The sequence below is a fragment of the Pelophylax lessonae genome (genome assembly GCF_965119305.1).
Source record: "Pelophylax lessonae genome assembly, chromosome: 4".
Classification (NCBI taxonomy): domain Eukaryota; kingdom Metazoa; phylum Chordata; class Amphibia; order Anura; family Ranidae; genus Pelophylax; species Pelophylax lessonae.
Genome location: NC_138771.1, coordinates 28,395,218 through 28,415,079, shown reverse-complemented (window position 1 = coordinate 28,415,079; position 19,862 = coordinate 28,395,218). Strand labels below are relative to the sequence as shown.

Genomic DNA, 19,862 nt, shown 5'->3' with positions numbered 1-19,862 from the left:
CACTTGGACCGGACGAGGCCGAGGAACCGAGGAAGTGAAACGATTACACACCAGTGGCTTCAACAGGGAGACATGAAACACGTTGGAGATCCGCATGCCAGGAGGAAGCACAAGGGCATAGGCTACCGGGTTTACCCTGCGAAGCACTCGGAAGGGACCAACAAAGCGAGGCGCCAGCTTGGGAGTGGGCACTCGAAGGTTGAGGTTGCGGGTGGACAACCATACACGGTCTCCGGCCTGGTAGGAAGGAGCAGGCGCTCGTCTGCGATCAGCCTGGAGTCTCTGGCGCTGCGCAGAGACCTCAAGGGACTTCTGGATCTGTACCCAAGAAGCACGTAGGACGGAAAGGTGATCCTCCACAGCCGGAATATCCTGGGGAGAGAATACCTCCGGTAACACGGCAGGTTGGAACCCATAATTGGCCATGAAGGGAGACGTCCCAGAGGAAGAGTTCACCGCCGTGTTCCTGGCAAACTCAGCCCAAGGCAGGAGGTCAACCCAATTGTCTTGGTGATCGGAGACATAGCAACGAAGGAATTGCTCCAAGGCCTGATTGGATCGTTCCGCGGCCCCATTGGACTGAGGGTGGTAGGCCGAGGAGAAGGAGAGATGAATCCCCAACTGGGAGCAAAAGGCGCGCCAGAACCTGGACACAAACTGACTCCCCCGATCCGACACAATCTCCTTGGGCAAACCGTGCAACCGGAAAACCTCCCTGGCAAAAATCGTGGCCAACTCCTGTGCAGAGGGTAACTTCTTGAGAGGAATACAGTGGCACATTTTGGAAAACCGATCCACAATCATGAGAATGACCGTATGGCCTCGGGATGCAGGGAGGTCCACAATGAAATCCATCCCCAGGTGTGACCATGGGCGCTCCCCGGTGGCTATGGGTTGCAGAAGGCCCAACGGAAGGTGCCGAGGGGACTTACTCTGGGCACAAACGGAGCATGCCGCTACATATGCGGCGATGTCGGAACGTAGGGAAGGCCACCAGAACAGACGTGAAACAGCCCAGGACAGCTGATTCTTTCCAGGATGCCCCGCGGTCTTGGAGTTATGGTAGGTTCGCAACAACCGAGTGCGCAACTCCTCAGGCACAAAACATCTGCCGTTGGGTCTCCCAGAGGGAGCACCAGATTGAGCCGCCAAAATCTGCTCACCCAGGGGAGAGGTCAGGCTGGTGCGAATGGCGGCCAGGATCTGATTCGGAGGTATGACCGAAGTCGGAATCGACTCCTCCCTGGACAGGTCGGAGTACTGCCGTGAGAAGGCATCCGCCCTGATGTTCTTGGAACCGGGTAGGTAGGAGACCACGTAATTAAAACGTGACAAGAACAGAGCCCATCTGGCCTGACGTGGTGTCAATCTCTTGGCCTCAGAAAGGTAGGTCAGATTCTTGTGGTCCGTCAGGATGAGGACCGGAACCACCGAACCCTCGAGCAAGTGCCTCCATTCTTTAAGGGCCTGCATGATAGCCAATAACTCCCTGTCACCAATCTGATAGTTGCACTCCGCGTAAGACAGTTTCCGGGAGTAAAACCCACAAGGAAGCAGAGGACCCTCTGGTGTTCTACGCTGAGACAGAAGGGCGCCTACTCCCGTCTCAGACGCGTCCACCTCGAGGACAAAGGGCAACCCAGGGTTGGGATGCGACAGAATCGGAGCCGACACAAAGGCGGACTTTAGAGCCTCAAAAGCTCGGATGGCCTCGAGCGGCCAGACCTGGGAATTACTGCCCTTCCTGGTCAGATCCGTGAGGGGCTTGGCTAGCATGGAAAAGTCCCTGATGAACTTCCGATAATAATTGGCGAAGCCCAAAAAGCGCTGCAGGGAGCGAAGACCACTGGGCTGGGGCCACTGTAAGACAGCCGAAACCTTCTCAGGATCCATGGAGAACCCCTCAGCGGAAATGATGTAACCTAAGAAGGTTACCTGGGATCGGTGAAATTCGCATTTCTCAAGCTTACCGAACAGCTTGTTCTCTCGTAACCGTTGCAACACTCGTCTGACATCCAGAATGTGGGTCTCCATGGATTCAGAATATACCAAGATGTCATCCAAATAGACCACCACACACTGCTGCAACAGGTCACGGAAAACATCGTTGATGAATTCCTGAAAGACTGCGGGCGCATTGCACAACCCAAAGGGCATAACCAAGGATTCATAATGACCGGTCCTGGTGTTAAACGCGGTCTTCCACTCATCGCCCGCCTTGATCCTTACGAGGTTATATGCCGCCCTCAGGTCGAGTTTGGTAAAGACCGTGGCCCCTTTAAGGCGATCGAACAGCTCGGAAATCAAGGGTATCGGGTAAGCGTTCTTCATCGTGATGCGATTGAGACCCCTGTAATCGATGCAAGGCCTCAACTCACCGCCCTTCTTTTTCACAAAGAAAAATCCAGCCCCTGCCGGGGACGAGGATTTGCGAATGTGTCCGCGTGAAAGCGCCTCCTTCACGTACTCCTCCATGGCCTCATTCTCCGCTACCGACAGTGGATAGACCTTGCCACGAGGAGGAACGGCACCAGGTTGTAACTCGATGGCACAATCGTATGAGCGGTGCGGAGGGAGGGCAACCGCGCGCACCTTATCGAATACATCCCGGTACTCCTCGTATTCAGGAGGCAACAGAGAGTCCGAGGAAGTACACAGCAACTTGACAGGCCCATGGATGCAACTAGCCCCACACTGTGGTGACCACGAGAGGATCTCGGCCGATCTCCAATCGAAAGTCGGATTATGCTTCTGGAGCCAGGGGTACCCCAAGACCACCGAGTAGTGTGGAGACGAAATAACCTGGAAGCAGACCGACTCTCTGTGAACGGCACCAATGGCTATCCCCACTGGAAGGGTCTCATGAGTCACGTGTGGCGGCAGAAGGGGTCTGCCGTCTATCGCCTCAAGGGCCAGTGGAGAACCTCGGACCTGCAGAGGAATGGAATTGGCGGCAGCGAACACACTATCAATGAACAAACCACCAGCACCAGAGTCCACCAACGCCTGGGTCGTCACTGAGCCCCCGACCCAGGAGAGGACAACAGTGATCAGTGGTTTGTCAACACGGGAAACCGGGGACGAGGAGACTCCACCCAAGATCTGCCCCCGACAGGATCTCAGGTGCGAGCGTTTCCCGGACGGTTCGGACATGCCAACCGAAAATGCCCACCGAGACCACAGTACATGCATCGGCCCTCGCGTCTCCGGAGTACCCTCTCCCCCTCGGACAGGCGAGCAAAGCCCAGCTGCATGGGTTCATCCCCAGCCAAGTCATCCCCAGGAGGCGTGGGAGGAGAGGGAGGCACGGGTGGGACAGCAAAGGTAGGCGCCAATCTGTTAGGAGGCCTCCGCAGACTCTCCTTAAAGGAAGGTCTCTCCCTGAGTCTGGTGTCAATCAAAATCAGGAAAGAAATAAGAGATTCGAGCTCCACTGGTAGGTCCTTAGCTGCAACCTCATCCTTCAAGGCATCCGAGAGACCATGAGAGAAAGCAGCGACCAGAGCCTCATTATTCCAGCCCACCTCTGCTGCCAGGGTACGAAACTCAATGGCGTATTCAGCTACGGATCGTGAACCGTGTCTGATGGACATAAGGAGCTTCGCAGCAGAGGCAGCACGAGCCGGCACATCGAATACCCTCCGAAGAGAAGCAACAAAACCGGAAAACTCGGCAACCACCGGATTGTTGTTCTCCCATAAAGGGCTGGCCCAGGCCAAGGCCTTGTCCGAGAGCAGCGAAATTAAGAAGCCCACCTTTGATCTCTCAGTAGGAAAGGCATGTGGCAGCAACTCGAAATAAATGCCCACCTGGTTGAGGAAACCTCGGCACTGAGTTGGCTCTCCCCCAAAGCGCTGTGGAAGGGGGGCAGAACCGGTCATACCCCGAAACAACGCAGGCGCAACAACAGGTGTCGGGGTAGACTCTGGCGCAACAACCGGAGCGGCAGTAGGAGCGGGCCCAGGAGCGACAACCGACCCATCGGCAACGGGAGCGAAATGAGCCGTGCGTTCAAGCAGGATTTGCAACGCCACGGCGAACTGACCCAACAGGTGATCCTGCTGATCAAGTCTGGCAACCAGCGAGGATGGCCCTGTACCGTCAGAATTCATGGCTTGGTCCTAATGTCACGGAACCATGAACCAGACGTACAACAACAGATAAGTAAAAATAAGAAGGTTTTATTGAAAATCAAGCTGTAAAGCAAAAGTCCAAACGGATGGCAAAACCGAAGCAGAGTCTTTGCGAAGCCAGAGGTCAGGAGCCAGGAGGGTAGTCAGACGAAGCCGGGATCAGGAACCAGCAGGGTAGTCAGACGAAGCCAGGATCAGGAACCAGCAGGGTAGTCAGACGAAGCCAGGATCAGGAACCAGCAGGGTAATCAGACGAAGCCAGGATCAGGAACCAGAAGCAGCAGCAGTCTTAGAAGCATGTGAACACAGGAGGACCAAGCAAGGAACTGAAGCCACAGACCTCCTATATATATGAGCTAGGCATCCAGCTCCTCCCAGTGGGAAGGAGGAGCCGCAGAGTGGGAGGCTACAAGAAACCCAGAAACCAAGATGGCCGCCAGCACATTTCAAACGAAGGAGAACAGCAAGAAGGTAAGACCATGACAGCCCTATGCAATAAATAAGTGATAAAGCATCAATCATGCTGACTAATCCCAAAATCAAGAAAATATATTTGTTTTCAACAAATTAAGATTGTTGGCATACACAAGTTTAGGGATAAAATGTCAACTTTTCTCTCATTTGGGCTTTGCCAAAGGAATAATATATCGTCTATGTATCTCAGCCAAAGTCGTAGGGGGTAAAGTACAGAGGATGTGTGTACAGAAATGTGTTTTCAAAATCGGCCATACATTTGTGTAGATGCGTACACTGGAACCAGTGGCGGCTGGTGCATTGGGGGCGCAGGGGCGCCGCCCCCACCCTATCCATGCGTCCGGCCCCATAATCTACATGCTGGGCGCCGGACGCATGGACTTCAATTGGGCTTTTTTTTTTAGCCATGTGATTAGAGCCAGAAGCTCTAATGGGCTAAAAAAAAGGGTGGGCTCGGGCCGCCCGAGCCCACCCAGTTGTGTGACTATAGCGAATGAAAATTCGCTATTGTCACACGGATCCTCCTCCTTGCCATTCAGGAAGCGGGTTTTGAGACACGTTTCCCGATTGCCTGAAAGAAGGAGAAGCCATGCCATCGGCCATGGAGGAGGAGAAGCAGAAGACGGGGAAGAAGCCGCCGCCACCCCCGTCGCTGTCGCCTGCTACTGCAGATGGGTGAGTGAGCCGGGGGTCCTGTACTGTCATGCTGGGGGGGTCCTGTACTATCATGCTGTGGTCCCGGGGTGTGCGGCCTGATGTGGTCCGGGAGGGGGGGTAGTGTATGATGCGTTCCGTCTGACGCACCCCCCCCCCCCCCCCTCCTCGGCCCATGGAGCACCAGCTGCCACTGATTGGAACCCTGTTGAGGGTGGGGCTTTAAAATGCTGTAAAAGTGATTTGCCACCCAGAATACTTTTTAAAAAAATAGCCAATCGCTATGAAAGACAGTACCAAGGTCATGGTCTTGTAATAACCACTTGCTCACAGGACATTTTATATACGTACCTTGGTCAGCAAGTGATATAAAAAAAAAAAATCTGTGTGATGCTGCTCCAAATCCTTTTCTGCAGACACTGGTTTTGGGGGTGGTGGGGGCCTTAGTCGATGAAATGTCCTGATGTATTTTATAAAAGTAGGAATATTCCTTAAAGTGATTGTAAAGAATTTTTTTTTTTTAAATATCAAACATGTTCTACTTACCTGCTCTGTGTGATGGTTTAGCACAAAGCAACTCCGATCCGCCTCTTCTGGGGTCTCCCCAAGTACCCCACCTAGCAAGGCACTTGCTAGAGACGGTACTCGTGCAGGCTCAATCCCAAGCCGCACTGTGCACATCTATCGACACAAAGTGTGGCTCAGCCCTGCCCTGCTTCCTCGTTATTGGATTAGATTTACAGCAGTAGGAGCCAATGGCTCCTGCTGCTCTGAGTCCAGTGAGGAGGGAGAGAGCAGGGCCTCTGCTCTCGGGTACAGTGCTGGACTGACATCAGGCTCCAGTAAGTATTTAGGAGGGGCAGGTTGGGGGTTGAGCTGCACCTAAAAACTAGATTTTTGTCTTACCGTAAAATCCTTTTTCTCTGATGTTCATTGACGGACACAGCTCCATATCTTCTTGACCCTGGGTTTATGCTGCCCCCTACAGGAGTAGGACACGAGGCGGAAAAATGTTTGATTACGCCTATAGGGCAATCCCATGGGGTATACTCCCACTTCCTGCTATAGGTCTGGTTTTGTAACAAGCAGTTTTAGAAGAACATATAACCTAACTCATAAGAGTGGGCGGGTGCTGTCTCCATCAATTAACCTCAGAGAAAAGGATTTTACGGTAAGTCAAAAATCCAGCTTTCTTTATTAATTTAGGCCAAAATGTATTCTGCTACATGTTTTTAGTAAAAAATCACAATAAGTGTATATTATTTGGTTTGCATGAAAGTTATAACTTCTGCTATAGGTACTGGGATTTTTAATTTTTTTATAATGGTAATGGCGGTGATCAGCAATTTGTAGTGGGACTGTGATAGTGCGGTGGCCAATCTAACTCTAACTGACAGTGGCTAGGGGGTACATTAGCTGACACTGACATTAACAGTGTCACTAATACAGTGATCATTGCTAATACTGTACACTGTCACTTTTACTAATGCCACTGGCTGGGAAGGGGTTAACATCAGGGGTGATCAATAGGTTAAATGAGTGCCTTTACTTTGTGTGTTATGTGCTGTTTTACTAAGCGATCTTGCTGTGGCGAAACACCTAAATATACATGTGCATAGTTTTTTTTTTTTTTTTTTTTTTTTTTCTTATTAACCACTTTACCACTAGCAACTGTGCTGCTACTGCGGCACAGTGGCTCGTTATCGTCCAGCAACGTAGACCTACGTCGCTGGACTCCTCCCCCTGTAGGCGGCGCTCGCGCGCCGCCGGAGTCGCGCTCCCGCTGTTTTCATTCACAGCGGGAGTCGGGCCAGGGGAGGAGCGGCGGCGATCGCCGCTGCTCTGCCCCGATCGTCGGGGAATCCAGTTTGGAGATCCGCCCGCTTGTGTAAACAGAGCGGGCGGATCTCCTAAGTGACAGGGAATGACAGATCCGATCTGTCCCTGGCTCACTCAGTCACCTCCCCCCCCCCCACACGTTAGTAAGCACCAGGCATACATTAACCCCTCCCTCTCCAATAAAATTAACCCCTTCCCTGCCAGTGTCATTTTTACAGTAACAGTGCATATTTACAGGGAGTGCAGAATTATTAGGCAAATTAGTATTTTTGAGGATTAATTTTATTATTGAACAACAACCATGTTCTCAATGAACCCAAAAAACTCATTAATATCAAAGCTGGAAGTAGTTTTTAGTTTTAGCTATTTTAGGGGGATATCTGTGTGTGCAGGTGACTATTACTGTGCATAATTATTAGGCAACTTAACAAAAATCAAATATACAGTATACCCATTTCAATTATTTATTTTTACCAGTGAAACCAATATAACATCTCAACATTCACAAATGTACATTTCTGACATTCAAAAACAAAACAAAAACAAATCAGTGACCAATATAGCCACCTTTCTTTGCAAGGACACTCACATTAGACTGGCCCTGAGCGCATGGAATGTTTCCTGTCTCATTACAAAAGACTTTTATTATAGCCTAATTGGCTACCCCATGGACTACCTTTTAGTTTAGTGCTATTAGCTTGCGTTACTATGTATTTCCTGTTATTCCACTGATGCATTAGTGACCGTCCAGTGGCAGTTAGTTAAGCCCTTTGTGTTGCATTAGTGTAACCAGTGTCAGTGCAATCAGTGTTAATTAACACTGACACTGGTGCCACTAATGCAGCACAAAAGGGTTAACTAACTGCCACTGGCCGGTCACTAATGCATCAGTGACCAGTGGCAATACATTAACCCCCTCTTGCTGCATAATACAAATACCATTGGCAATTAAATTAACCACTTGCCAACCCGTCACAGTACATATACTGCGACAGGGTGGCAGCTACAGGTGTACATCGCTGCCTGTTTCTGGCGTATGCCCCTGTTCTACCATTTTTAAAATCATTTGGGGGAAAAACAGTCATTTTCGGTTTCGGTTTTTGGCCAAGGGCATCCTGAATTTTCGGTTTCGGCCCAGAATTTTCATTTCGGTGCATCCCTACATAGAATGCATTAAGATAAAAAAACCTTCTGATTTTACAATCCCTTTCAGGCTTTAGGGGTCCGGACTGTGCCCAGTGGGAGTAAACAATGCCCCATCTTTGGTATTAGAGGGAAAAATAGTTGGTGTCAGTGGGAGAATAGTGCCCCATTTTTGTTGTTAGTCGAAGGAATTATGCCCAACATTGGCGTCAGTGGCAGGAATTATGCCCTATAGTATGTGTCAGTGGCAGGAATTATGCCCTATAGTTGGTGTCAGTGGCAGGAATTATGCCCTATAGTATGTGTCAGTGGCAGGAATTATGCCCTATAGTATGTGTCAGTGGCAGGAATTATGCCCTATTGGTGTCAGTGGCAGGAATTATGCCCTATAGTTGGTGTCAGTGGCATGAATTATGCCCTACATTGGCGTCAGTGGCAGGAATTATGCCCTATAATGTGTCAGTGGCAGGAATTATGCCCTATAGTATGTGTCAGTGGCAGGAATTATGCCCTATTTTTGGTGTCAGTGGCAGGAATTATGCCCTATAGTTGGTGTCAGTGGCAGGAATTATGCCCTATAGCAGTGATGGCGAACCTTGGCACCCCAGATGTTTTGGAACTACATTTCCCATGATGCTCAACTACACTGCAGAGTGCATGAGCATCCTGGAAAATATAGTTCCAAAACATCTGGGGTGCCAAGGTTCGCCATCACGGCACCTTTAGTATGTGTCAGTGGCAGGAATTATGCCCTATAGTAGGTGTCAGTGGCAGGAATTATGCCCTATAGTAGGTGTCAGTGGCAGGAATTATGCCCTATAGTATGTGTCAGTGGCAGGAATTATGCCCTATAGTTGGTGTCAGTGGCAGGAATTATGGGCCATACACACTATACAATTGTCTTTAGATTTTTTCCTTTAGATTTACCAAAACCATACAATATGAGGTCAAATCTAAACACTTTCAATTTGAATGCAATCAGGCAGACCCTCGCACTACATAGTTGAAGGTAAATCTAAAGGAAATCTAACAACAAAAGTTGTATAGTGTGTATCCAGCTTAAGGCCTCAAGGGCCAGATAAAGGCAAGCAAAGGGCCACATCCGATCCCAGGGCCACAGTTTGGAGACCACTGCTATATAAGATAAGAATTTTGTGGAATAATCATCATTTTCATTGAACTGTATAACATAAAGCGAGCAAGGCTTGCATCCTGTGTAGTTCCTATTAGGACACCCTAGAGCCGGTTGGTTCTGTACATTGATGTAGGCTGACTCACAGTCAAAATATCGTAACCAGCACCTGTTGCTGCAGCTGTGCTCCGATTTCAACATCTGATCCTCGCCTCCTCCTGACTTGTTGGCTGTTACTCTGTACGCGGCTAAGTGCAAAGCGTCTGGGAGGGCACAAGCCATAGACTGACTGTTTATTTGCTCTGAAGAGACAAACCGTTATCGGAGGAAAAAAAAAATGTGCTAGCACATCAGACATGCACACATTGAACACATTGGCCGCGCGCTTTTTCTTGGTTGGTCTTGACAGAAGGTTATGGGGCAGGTAAAAGAATGTCATCATAAACGTGTTCTGTATTTTATATTAGATGAACTTTGTGGATCACATCTGACCGGCCCATTTTGAGGGTTTATTCTTATACAGGGACTTCTACATTGCATGAGTGTTTTATATATGGATACCTTCAGATGAACTTTGTGCAAGCTGAGTTTTCTATTGGTTGCTGTGCTGTAGTCATTGCATGTGAAGTGCAGATTGAAGTTGATTATAGATTGAATTATCATCTGAGACTTTGGGGTTTATTTACTAATACTTGAAATTGCAAAAACTGGTGTAACTTTGCATGGTAGCCAATCAGCTTCTAATTTCAGCTTGTTCAATTAAGCTTTGACAAAAAAAAAAAAAACTTGGAAGTTAATTGGTTTCTATGCAGAGCTGCACCAGATTTTGCACTCTCACGTTTTAGTAAATCAACCCCTTAGGTCCCTTTCACACACGGAGTACGTCAGGTGGACTCCGTTTTTCTCAGCGGGGGATCCATCCGCCGATCCCCCACTGAGCAGGCGGTTGGTTGCTCTGTCTCTGCGCTGTGTGCGGAGACAGAGCTGTCAGGTCCCCACTGTTCTCTATGGGGGAATCGTATGGGAACAGACCGTCTGTCCGTTCTCATCTGATCCCATCCGATCAGATCCGCTGGACGGATGGAAAATAGGATTTCCATCCGTCCAGATTTGACGGATCGGATGTCAGCGGACATGTTTCCGCTGACATCCGATGCCCCATAGAGATGCATAAGGCATCCGTTCAGATCCGCCAAAAAAAATGGACAGGCGGATCTGAACGGTCCGCCTGTGTGAAAGGGGCCTAAAGGTTCACACTGGAGCGACAGTCACACTCCCGTAAGTTCAATAGAATCGTTCTAATTGAGTCGCTCTGACTTAAAAAAAAGGTTCCTGCACTGCTTGGGGGCGACTTCGAAGCGGCTTGCATTGACTTCTATTAAAGATGTCGTTTGCAAGCCACGCTTTACGGGGCGGCTTCAGAGTTGGGGCGACTTTGAAGCCGCTCCAGTGTGAACTGAGCCTTAAAGTGGTTGCAAAGGCAGAAGGTTTTTTTATCTTCATGCATTAGGATAAAAAGACTTCTGTGTGCAGCAGCTCCCCTAATACCATGTTTCCCCCGAAAATAAGACCTACCATGAAAATAAGACCTACTGTTATTTTCAGGGAGGGCTGCAATATACGCCCTACCCCAAAAATAAGCCCTAGTTTAAAGTGTTTGTAAAATCCTCGAATCCACTCTTACTGTTTTATATAATGACCAATGTGTGTTTCTGTAATATAATTCTGTGAAATACCTTCGGAACAGCGGCGCTCAGCTGATCTCCCGCTGCTCTCCTTCTCTTCTCCCAGCTGTCAGCGGGGGATCTCAGCCCCTCCACTCTGCAGTGCTCAGAGCGGGTCACGGAAGCGCCGAGTATTATTTTAGAATTGTGTGAAATACCTTCGGTACAGCGCCACTCGGCGCTCAGCTGATCTCCCCCTGCTCTTTTCTCTTCTCTCAGCTGTCAGCGGGGGATCTCAGCCCCTCCACTCTGCAGGGCTGAGAGCGGGTCACGGAAGCGCCGAGTATTATTTTAGAATTGTGTGAAATACCTTCGGTACAGCGCCACTCTGCGCTCAGCTGATCTCCCCTGCTCTTTTCTCTTCTCTCAGCTGTCAGCGGGGGATCTCAGCCCCTCCACTCTGCAGTGCTGAGAGCGGGTCACGGAAGCGCTGAGTATTATTTTAGAATTGTGTGAAATATCTTCGGTACAGCGCCGCTCGGCGCTTCCGTGACCCGCTCTCAGCACTGCAGAGTGGAGGGGCTGAGATCCCCCGCTGACAGCTGAGAGAAGAGAAAAGAGCAGGGGGAGATCAGCTGAGTGGCGCAGTAGCGAAGGTATTTCACACAATTATAATACAGAAACACATACTGGACATTATATAAAACAGTAATAGAGTGGATTCTAGGATTTTACAAACACTTTTACTAGGTTCACACAGAGGATTCCTGACAGGCAGGGAGGGATCGAAGACAGCACATTACACGATATGACCTACCCCAAAAATAAGCCCTACTGTGTCTTTTGGTGCCAAAATTAATATAAGACCTGGTCTTATTTTCGGAGAAACACTGTACTTACCTGAGGTCCATCTAGATCCAGCGATGTTGCACAAGAGACTCGGCTGCCCGGGACTCCCCTCCTCATTGGCTGAGACAGCAGCGTGGCGCTATTGGAGGGGCCAGGAGCACCGAAGAGGGAACCAAGAAGAGGAGGATCTGGGCTGCTGTGTGCAAAACCACTGCACAGAGTAGGTAAGTATAACATGTTTGTTTTTAACAAAAAAAAAAAAATGAGACTTTAGCATCACTTTAGGTTTTCTTTGTTGTTCTGCAAGCTTGTAACCGCTTCTGAATGCTATAAATATTTTGTCTGTGTCAAAAAATTAACCACTGTAGAGCATGTGAGGGCCTGAGGAAAAATACTTTTGAAGGGTGACTGGTCAGGTTGCTGAGTCAATCCTTAACTGCGAACACCAGCAGAGAGATAAGTGCCGATATGTTTCTGGCAATAAAACCTCATGGTTAAAAACATGAGTTGGCATTAAAGCTGAAAAAATACATAATAATGCAGCCCTGTAATCATTAAAGAGGACTTTGTCTCCCCCCCCCCCCCCCCCCAAAAAAATTAAAGTCAGCAGCTACAAATACTGCTGACTTTTAATAAAAGAACATTTACAGTGCCTTGCGAAAGTATTCGGCCCCCTTGAACTTTTCGACCCTTTGCCACATTTCAGGCTTCAAACATAAAGATATAAAACTGTAATTTTTTGTGAAGAATCAACAAGTGGGACACAATCATGAAGTGGAACGAAATTTATTGGATATTTCAAACTTTAACAAATAAAAAACTGAAAAATTGGGCGTGCAAAATTATTCAGCCCCTTTACTTTCGGTGCAGCAAACTCTCTCCAGACGTTCAGTGAGGATCTCTGAATGATCCAGTGTTGACCTAAATGACTAATGATGATAAATAGAATCCACCTGTGTGTAATCAAGTCTCTGTATAAATGCACCTGCACTGTGATAGTCTCAGAGGTCCGTTTAAAGCGCAGAGAGCATCATGAAGAACAAGGAACACACCGGGCAGGTCGGAGATACTGTTGTGGAGAAGTTTAAAGCCGGATTTGGATACAAAAAGATTTCTCAAGCTTTAAACATCCCAAGGAGCACTGTGCAAGCGATAATATTGAAATGGAAGGAGTATCAGACCACTGCAAATCTACGAAGACCTGGCCGTCCCTCTAAACTTTCAGCTCATACAAGGAGAAGACTGATCAGAGATGCAGCCAAGAGGCCCATGATCACTCTGGATGAACTGCAGAGATCTACAGCTGAGGTGGGAGACTCTGTCCATAGGACAACAATCAGTCGTATACTGCACAAATCTGGCCTTTATGGAAGAGTGGCAAGAAGAAAGCCATTTCTTGGTGCAGCTTATCACAGTATTCCCATGGGATGGATGTCAAGAGTCGGGATTCCAAGATGGATTACCATACAACCAAGATGACCGGTAATAAATTCAGTGAGGAAGGGAAACAAAGGAGAAACTCATAGTGTAGCAATTCATTGTTCAAGCTTTTTGATGACCCTACTGGTGCGTTTCATTCAGAAGGTCATCAAGGGGTTAGGCTGGGTTCACACTGATGCGAATTGGATGCGGGGAAAACAATCCGGTCATTTCCCCTCCTAGGCAGGAAGTAGAGCGAGGGCAAGCTGGCCCCCACTCCACTCTATGGCCTTGGAGGACCGGAGCGTCACTTCCTCCCAATGGCCTTAAAGGGCCCATTTTTTTTTTCATGATGAAAAAATAGACTTTTTTATTTTTGCTTTTTTGTCTAGATGTTAGATCTGAGGTCTTTTTGACCCCAGATCTCACATTAAGGGGGCCTGTCCTGCTTATTTATATTACATTCCTTGTAATAGGAATAAAAGTGATCAAAAATACATTTTTTAAAGGGACAGTGTAATAATAATAGGTAAAATAAATAAGAAAAAAAAAATGTAAAGCGCACCGTCCCTCTGAGCTCGCGTGCAGAAGCGAACGCATACGCAAGTCGCGTCCACATATGTAAACGGTGTTCAAACCACACATGCGCTGATCGTTGGAGTGAGATAATAATAATATTAATAATAATCGTTGGAGCAATAATCTAGACCTCCTCTGTAATTCTAAACTGGTAACCTGTAGAAATTTTTAAAGTGTCGCCTATGGAGATTTTTAAGTACCAATGTTTGTCGCCATTCCATGAGCGTGCGCAATTTTGAAGCATGACATAGTTACATATAGTTACATTGTTAGTCAGGTTGAAAAAAGACACAAGTCCATCTGACTCAACCAATAAAAAAAAAAACCAATAATGAAAAACCCAACCATACAATCCCATACACACAATCCTATACCCGCAGTTGATCCAGAGGAAGGCAAAAAAAAAACGCAGCAAAGCATGATCCAATTTTCTACAGCAGGGGAAAAAAATCCTTCCTGATCCCCCGAGAGGCAATCAGATATTCCCTGGATCAACTTTACCTATAAATATTAGTACCCACTTATATTACATGTTGTGTATCTATTTACTCTGCGTAACATCTTTCACATTATAGAAAAATATCGGGTTAACTTTACTGTTTTCTTATTTTTTTATTCAAAAAGGTGTATTTTTCCAAAAAAAAAAAATTGGGTTTGTAAGACTGCTGCGCAAATACGGTGTGATATAAAATATTGCAACCATCTCCATTTTATTCTCTAGGGTCTCTCCTAAAATAAAAAAATAAAAAAAATATATATATATATATATATATATATATATATATATATATATATGTGTGTATATATATATATATATATATATATATATATATATATATATATATATATATATATATATATATATATATATATATATATATAATGTTTAGGGTTTCTAAGTAATTTTCTAACAAAAAATACTGATTTTAGCTTGTAAACAACAAGTGTCAGAAATATTATTATTATTAATATTATACAGGATTTATATAGCGCCAACATTTTGCGCGGCACTTTACAATGTGGGGGAAGACAATACAATACAGGAGGAATCAGAGGGCCCTGCTTGTTAGAGCTTACAATCTAGGAGTAGACTTGGTCCTTAAGTGGCCCTTTTTTTACTACAAGACAATAGAGTGAAACAACTGTAGATAGTTCAAATGTTCCGTGAACTTATCATCTCATTGTCTTGTTTCTGTTTTTGTCTCCTGATATTAGAGATGATCTGAGATGTTAACAACCTGTGCGTCCAGGTGGATGGGCCCCAGCCAAAGATGGCTTCTGAACTCTGCCAGACCATCATTGTGGCCAAGTTGGAAAGGCACAAAAATCTCTTCTTAAATTATCGAAACCTAAACCATTTTCCTCTGGAGCTGCTTAAGGATGAAGGGCTTCAGTATCTTGAGAGGCTTTACATGAAGAGAAACTCATTAACTACACTGGTAGGTATTACATGGAAAAGGTAGACCGTTTTTTTAACTGCTTCTGTTGTTTTTCAAGTTGTATCAAAGCTACCGTACATAGTTTTATAAATCCCCTGTGTTTCAGGAAGCCATTTTTAGCTAAATTGTAAATCCCGTATATACTCGAGTATAAGTCGACCCGAATATAAGCCGAGGCCCCTAATTTTACCACAAAAAAGTGGGAAAACTTATTGACTCGAGTATAAGCCTAGGGTGGGAAATACAGCAGCTACTGGTAAATTTTAAAAATAAAAATAGATACCAATAAAATTACACTGAAGCATCAGTAGGTTAAATGTTTACAGCACATCACACAACACATTACAGAACAGCACATTACAGCAAAGCACATTACACATTACACAGTACATTAGGCCTTCACCTCCAACCCCCCTCAACCCACATTAGGCCTTCACCTCCATACCCCCCTCAACCCACATTAGGCCCCTTCATCTCCAACCCCCCCCCCCAACCCAGGTCACCCATAAAGAGATATTAAATTAATAAAAATATATAAAATAAATAACTGCATATAATATTAAAAGTACAAAAATCTTGTTCTCATGGTGGTCATGCTCGTCATGCAGGGGTTCGGGTTCCTTCAGTGTGTACTGCAGCCCGGGCAGCTCACTTCAGCAGCGCGGCCGTCAGCACTGGCTCCTCCCCCCATGTGACGTGCACCGTGCAGACCGGCCAGGCTTATCCACTGGCTCAATCTCCTCCGCTCTTCTGCCACAGAGGAGCCGAGCGGCGGGCATGTAATTCGGGCATATTATTCCAAAACGGCGGCGGATGCGGGCGGCTGATGCGGGCGGCTGATGCGGGCGGGCGGGTGGGGTTTGCAGATTCCTAGTCATTCCCGGTCATTCATATCATTCCAGACATTTCCCCCATTTTCAATTTTTTTCTCACTCGAGTATAAGCCGAGGGGGTGCTTTTTCAGCAAAAAAAATGTGCTGAAAAAGTCGCTTATACTCGAGTATATACGGTAGGTTACCAAAATGAAGGTGTTTTTCACCAGCCGAATTCTGCACATGGAGGAAATTCTCGTGGTTGCTGAACTTTTGCATTTATTGTTTTGTTCTTGAGTCGCCATACTTGTCAGATGGTTTAGGTGGTCTTTTCATGAACCAGTTCTGGAGCGGAAGGATTTTCCCCCTTAATGACCAGGCCATTTTTTGCGATTCGGCACTTCGTTATTTTAACGGAAAATTGCGCTGTTGTGCGACGCTGTACCTAAATAAAATTGATGTCCTTTTTTTCCCACAAATAGAGCTTTCTTTTGGTGATATTTGATCACCTGTGCAATTTTTAGTTTTGCGCTATAAAAAAAAAAAATAGCGACAATTCTGAAAAAAAAAAAAAAACAATATTTTTCACATTCTGCTATATAACATTCCCCAAAAAGAAAAAGTAAAAATCTAAATTTTTTTTTTATCCTCTTAGGCCAATTTGTATTCCGCGACATATTTTTGGTAAAAAATAGAAATCGCAATAAGCGTATTTTGATTGGTTTGACCAAAAGTTATCACATGTACAAACTAGGGGAAGATTTATGTCATTTTATTTATTTATAATTTTTTTACTAGTAATGGCGGCGATCTGCGATTTTATCCGGGACTGCGTCATTGCGACGGACAGATCGGACCCCTAACTGACATTTTTGACACATTTGGGGGGACCAGTGACATTGCTACAGTAATCAGTGCTAAAAATATGCATTGTTACTGTAATAATGACAGCAGGGAAGGGGTTAACACAGGTGATCAAAGGGTGTGATCCTAGTGGGTGTTTTCTAACTGTATGGGGAGGGACTTGTGAAATGACCATAGAGACCTGTGATCCTATATAGAAGGATCACAGGCGCTCTGTGATCATTTCAGAGAGAAGAACGATCAGTTGTGTGTACAATAGCTGACCATCGTTCTCTATCAGCGGGGAGCGATCGCAGGTGCCCGTGCCTGGCAGCAATCGCTGCCGCCGGCCCCGTGGATCGCATCCCTGCTACTTCATCCCTGCTACCTAAAGGGGAAGGGAGTGCGCCGCCAGCACCCTGCACGTGACTGACGTAGAGCTAGGAGGCAAGAGAGCCAGCCTACCACAGTAAAATTGCGGCGGGCGGTCGGGAACTGGTCAAGAAAACTAATATCTGATCAGATTCAATCTCAAAATTGGAAAATGTTTTTATGCCGCACCAAAGTGACTGTGTCCCTGAAGCAAAGAGAACAGCAGAAACCAAGCTTAGGATGGATGTAAACCCCATTCATGAAATCTGACCTGGGCACGAATATCAGTAGTGTTTTTACTTAACTCTCTCCAAAGCCCCGTGTCTTTCTGTTACTCATTTGCTATGTTATCAGCATGATAACTTCTGACAAGTTCTCGTTGGGGTCAGTGGGAGGAATAGTGCCCCATCATTGGTGTCAGTGGGAGGAATAGTACCCCATCGTTGGGGTCATTGGGGGGGATAGTGCCCCATCGTTGGTGTCAGTGGGAGCAATAATGCCCCATCATTGGTGTTAGTGGGAGGAATAGTGCCCCATCGTTGGTGTCAGTGGGAGCAATAAGGCCCCATCATTGGTGTCAGTGGGAGGAATAGTGCCCCATCGTTGGTGTCAGTGGGAGGAATAGTGCCCCATCGTTGGTGTCAGTGGGAGCAATAAGGCCCCATCATTGGTGTCAGTGGGAGGAATAGTGCCCCATCGTTGGTGTCAGTGGGAGGAATAGTGCCCCATCGTTGGTGTCAGTGGGAGCAATAAGGCCCCATCATTGGTGTCAGTGGGAGGAATAGTGCCCCATCGTTGGTGTCAGTGGGAGGAATAGTGCCCCCTCATTGGTATCAGTAGGGGGAATAGTGCCCCATCATTGGTGTCAGTGGGAGGAATAGTGCCCCATCATTGGTGTCAGTGGGAGGAATAGTGCCCCATCATTGGGGTCATTGGGAGGAATAATGCCCCATCGTTGGGGTCATTGGGAGGGATAGGTCCCCATCGTTGGTGTCAGTGGGAGGAATAGTGCCCCATCATTGGGGTCATTGGGAGGGATAGTTCCCCATCGTTGGTGTCAGTGGGAGGGATAGTGCCCCATGGGGAGGGACACCATCATTGGTGTCAGGGGGAGGAGTAGTGCCCCATCATTGATGTCATACTTTTTGTCCGGAGTTCAGCTTTAAAGCACATACCAGGAAGATTCACATTCAGTAAATGCATGGTGAATATCAGATTCTCTGCTTTATAAATAAACCCTTTGAGTTCATTGGGCTGCCACTTTCCGTTTTAGCCATTAATGTAAACTGGGGCTTGAAGAGCCCAGGAATAAGAATATATGATGAAGTTATAAATGACAAATACCGCACTATTTATGTTTGACGGTTTCTGTGAAGTTTTTTTATTTTTATTATTTCATTGTAGATATGTAATAATATCTTCCATAATGTCAGGTCGTACATATATACACCTGCAGAAATGTTCGAATAAACTATTGTCTTTGTATTTTGCAGCCAGAAAATCTTGCCCAGAAGCTTCCAAACCTCGTTGAATTGTAAGTTCTATGCTTGTATGCTGTATTCACATATTTTCACTAGAGGGCAGCAGAACACTATCTGTGTACTCACTTTGTTTCTTCCAGCGTTTTTAGTCACCATCCTCTCTCCTGGGCCTTGCATGGTTTCTTTCACCATCTAATTGTATTTTAGAAAACAAATGAGGTGCTACAAAGTAGGTGACCTGTAATCTCTATAAACCTATCCGACTAAAAGACGTTGATTGTGCATTCTGCAAGTGCGGTTGCTCCAGACGCATGGTTGCTCAACCAATGGCCCTCCAACTGTTACGGAACTACAAGTCCCATCATGCCTCTGCCTTTGGGAGTCATACTTGAAACTGTCAGCGGCTTGCAGTGCCTCATGGGACTTGTAGTTCTGCAAAGCCGGAGAGCCACAGGTTGAGCACCCATGCTCCAGAGCTTAGTAAATGAGGGAGCGCTCTGCTGACTTCCAGCATCCAATCATGTGCAAGCAAAAATGCTGTATTTTTTATTTTCCTTGCATGTGATTGGGCATTCTTTGAAAAGTGAATCTTTACCTCATTCACTAAGATCTGGGGCAGCTGCACAGTGCGCAGTATAATTGCATTTAGTGAATCTACACCACGGTGTGCACAAGGAGATGGTGCCACAATGTAGATTGGAATGAATTGTCCTTGGTGTAAATTTATGGGTGCTCAGCCTGTGGCCCTCCAGCTGTTGTGGAACTACAAGTCCCACGAGGCATTGCAAGGCTGGCAGTTACAAACATGACTGCCAAAGGCAGAAGCTTGATGGAACTTGTAGTTCTGCAGCAGTTGGAGGGCCACAAGTTGAGCACCCATGGATGAGAGACGCTCATACCTTATGGCTTCACCTCCTGGAAGCCTCATATGTTTGATAGCTTTTTAGACATGACTGCTATACATTGGTGGTAATTTACTACAACTGGAGAAGACAGAATCTGCAGCAGCAGTGCGTGGCGATCAATCAG

At 46.6% G+C, this 19,862-nt stretch overlaps 1 protein-coding gene across 2 annotated transcripts in view; it reads left to right on the top strand.

Moving 5' to 3' along the window:
- The window catches only part of LRRC28 (leucine rich repeat containing 28), an 83,771-nt gene that overhangs the window by 15,161 nt on the left and 48,748 nt on the right, over nucleotides 1-19,862 (top strand). Inside the window, exons 1-3 of one of the 2 annotated variants that reach the window (XM_082253178.1) lie at nucleotides 9,653-9,799; nucleotides 15,102-15,325; nucleotides 18,846-18,886. In XM_082253178.1, coding sequence (XP_082109304.1) covers nucleotides 15,158-15,325; nucleotides 18,846-18,886 — 209 coding nt within the window. In that variant the 5' untranslated portion in view covers nucleotides 9,653-9,799; nucleotides 15,102-15,157. Of the gene's footprint in view, nucleotides 1-9,652; nucleotides 9,800-15,101; nucleotides 15,326-18,845; nucleotides 18,887-19,862 lie in introns of those variants that run through there. The other variant, XM_082253177.1, reaches the window with a different exon arrangement.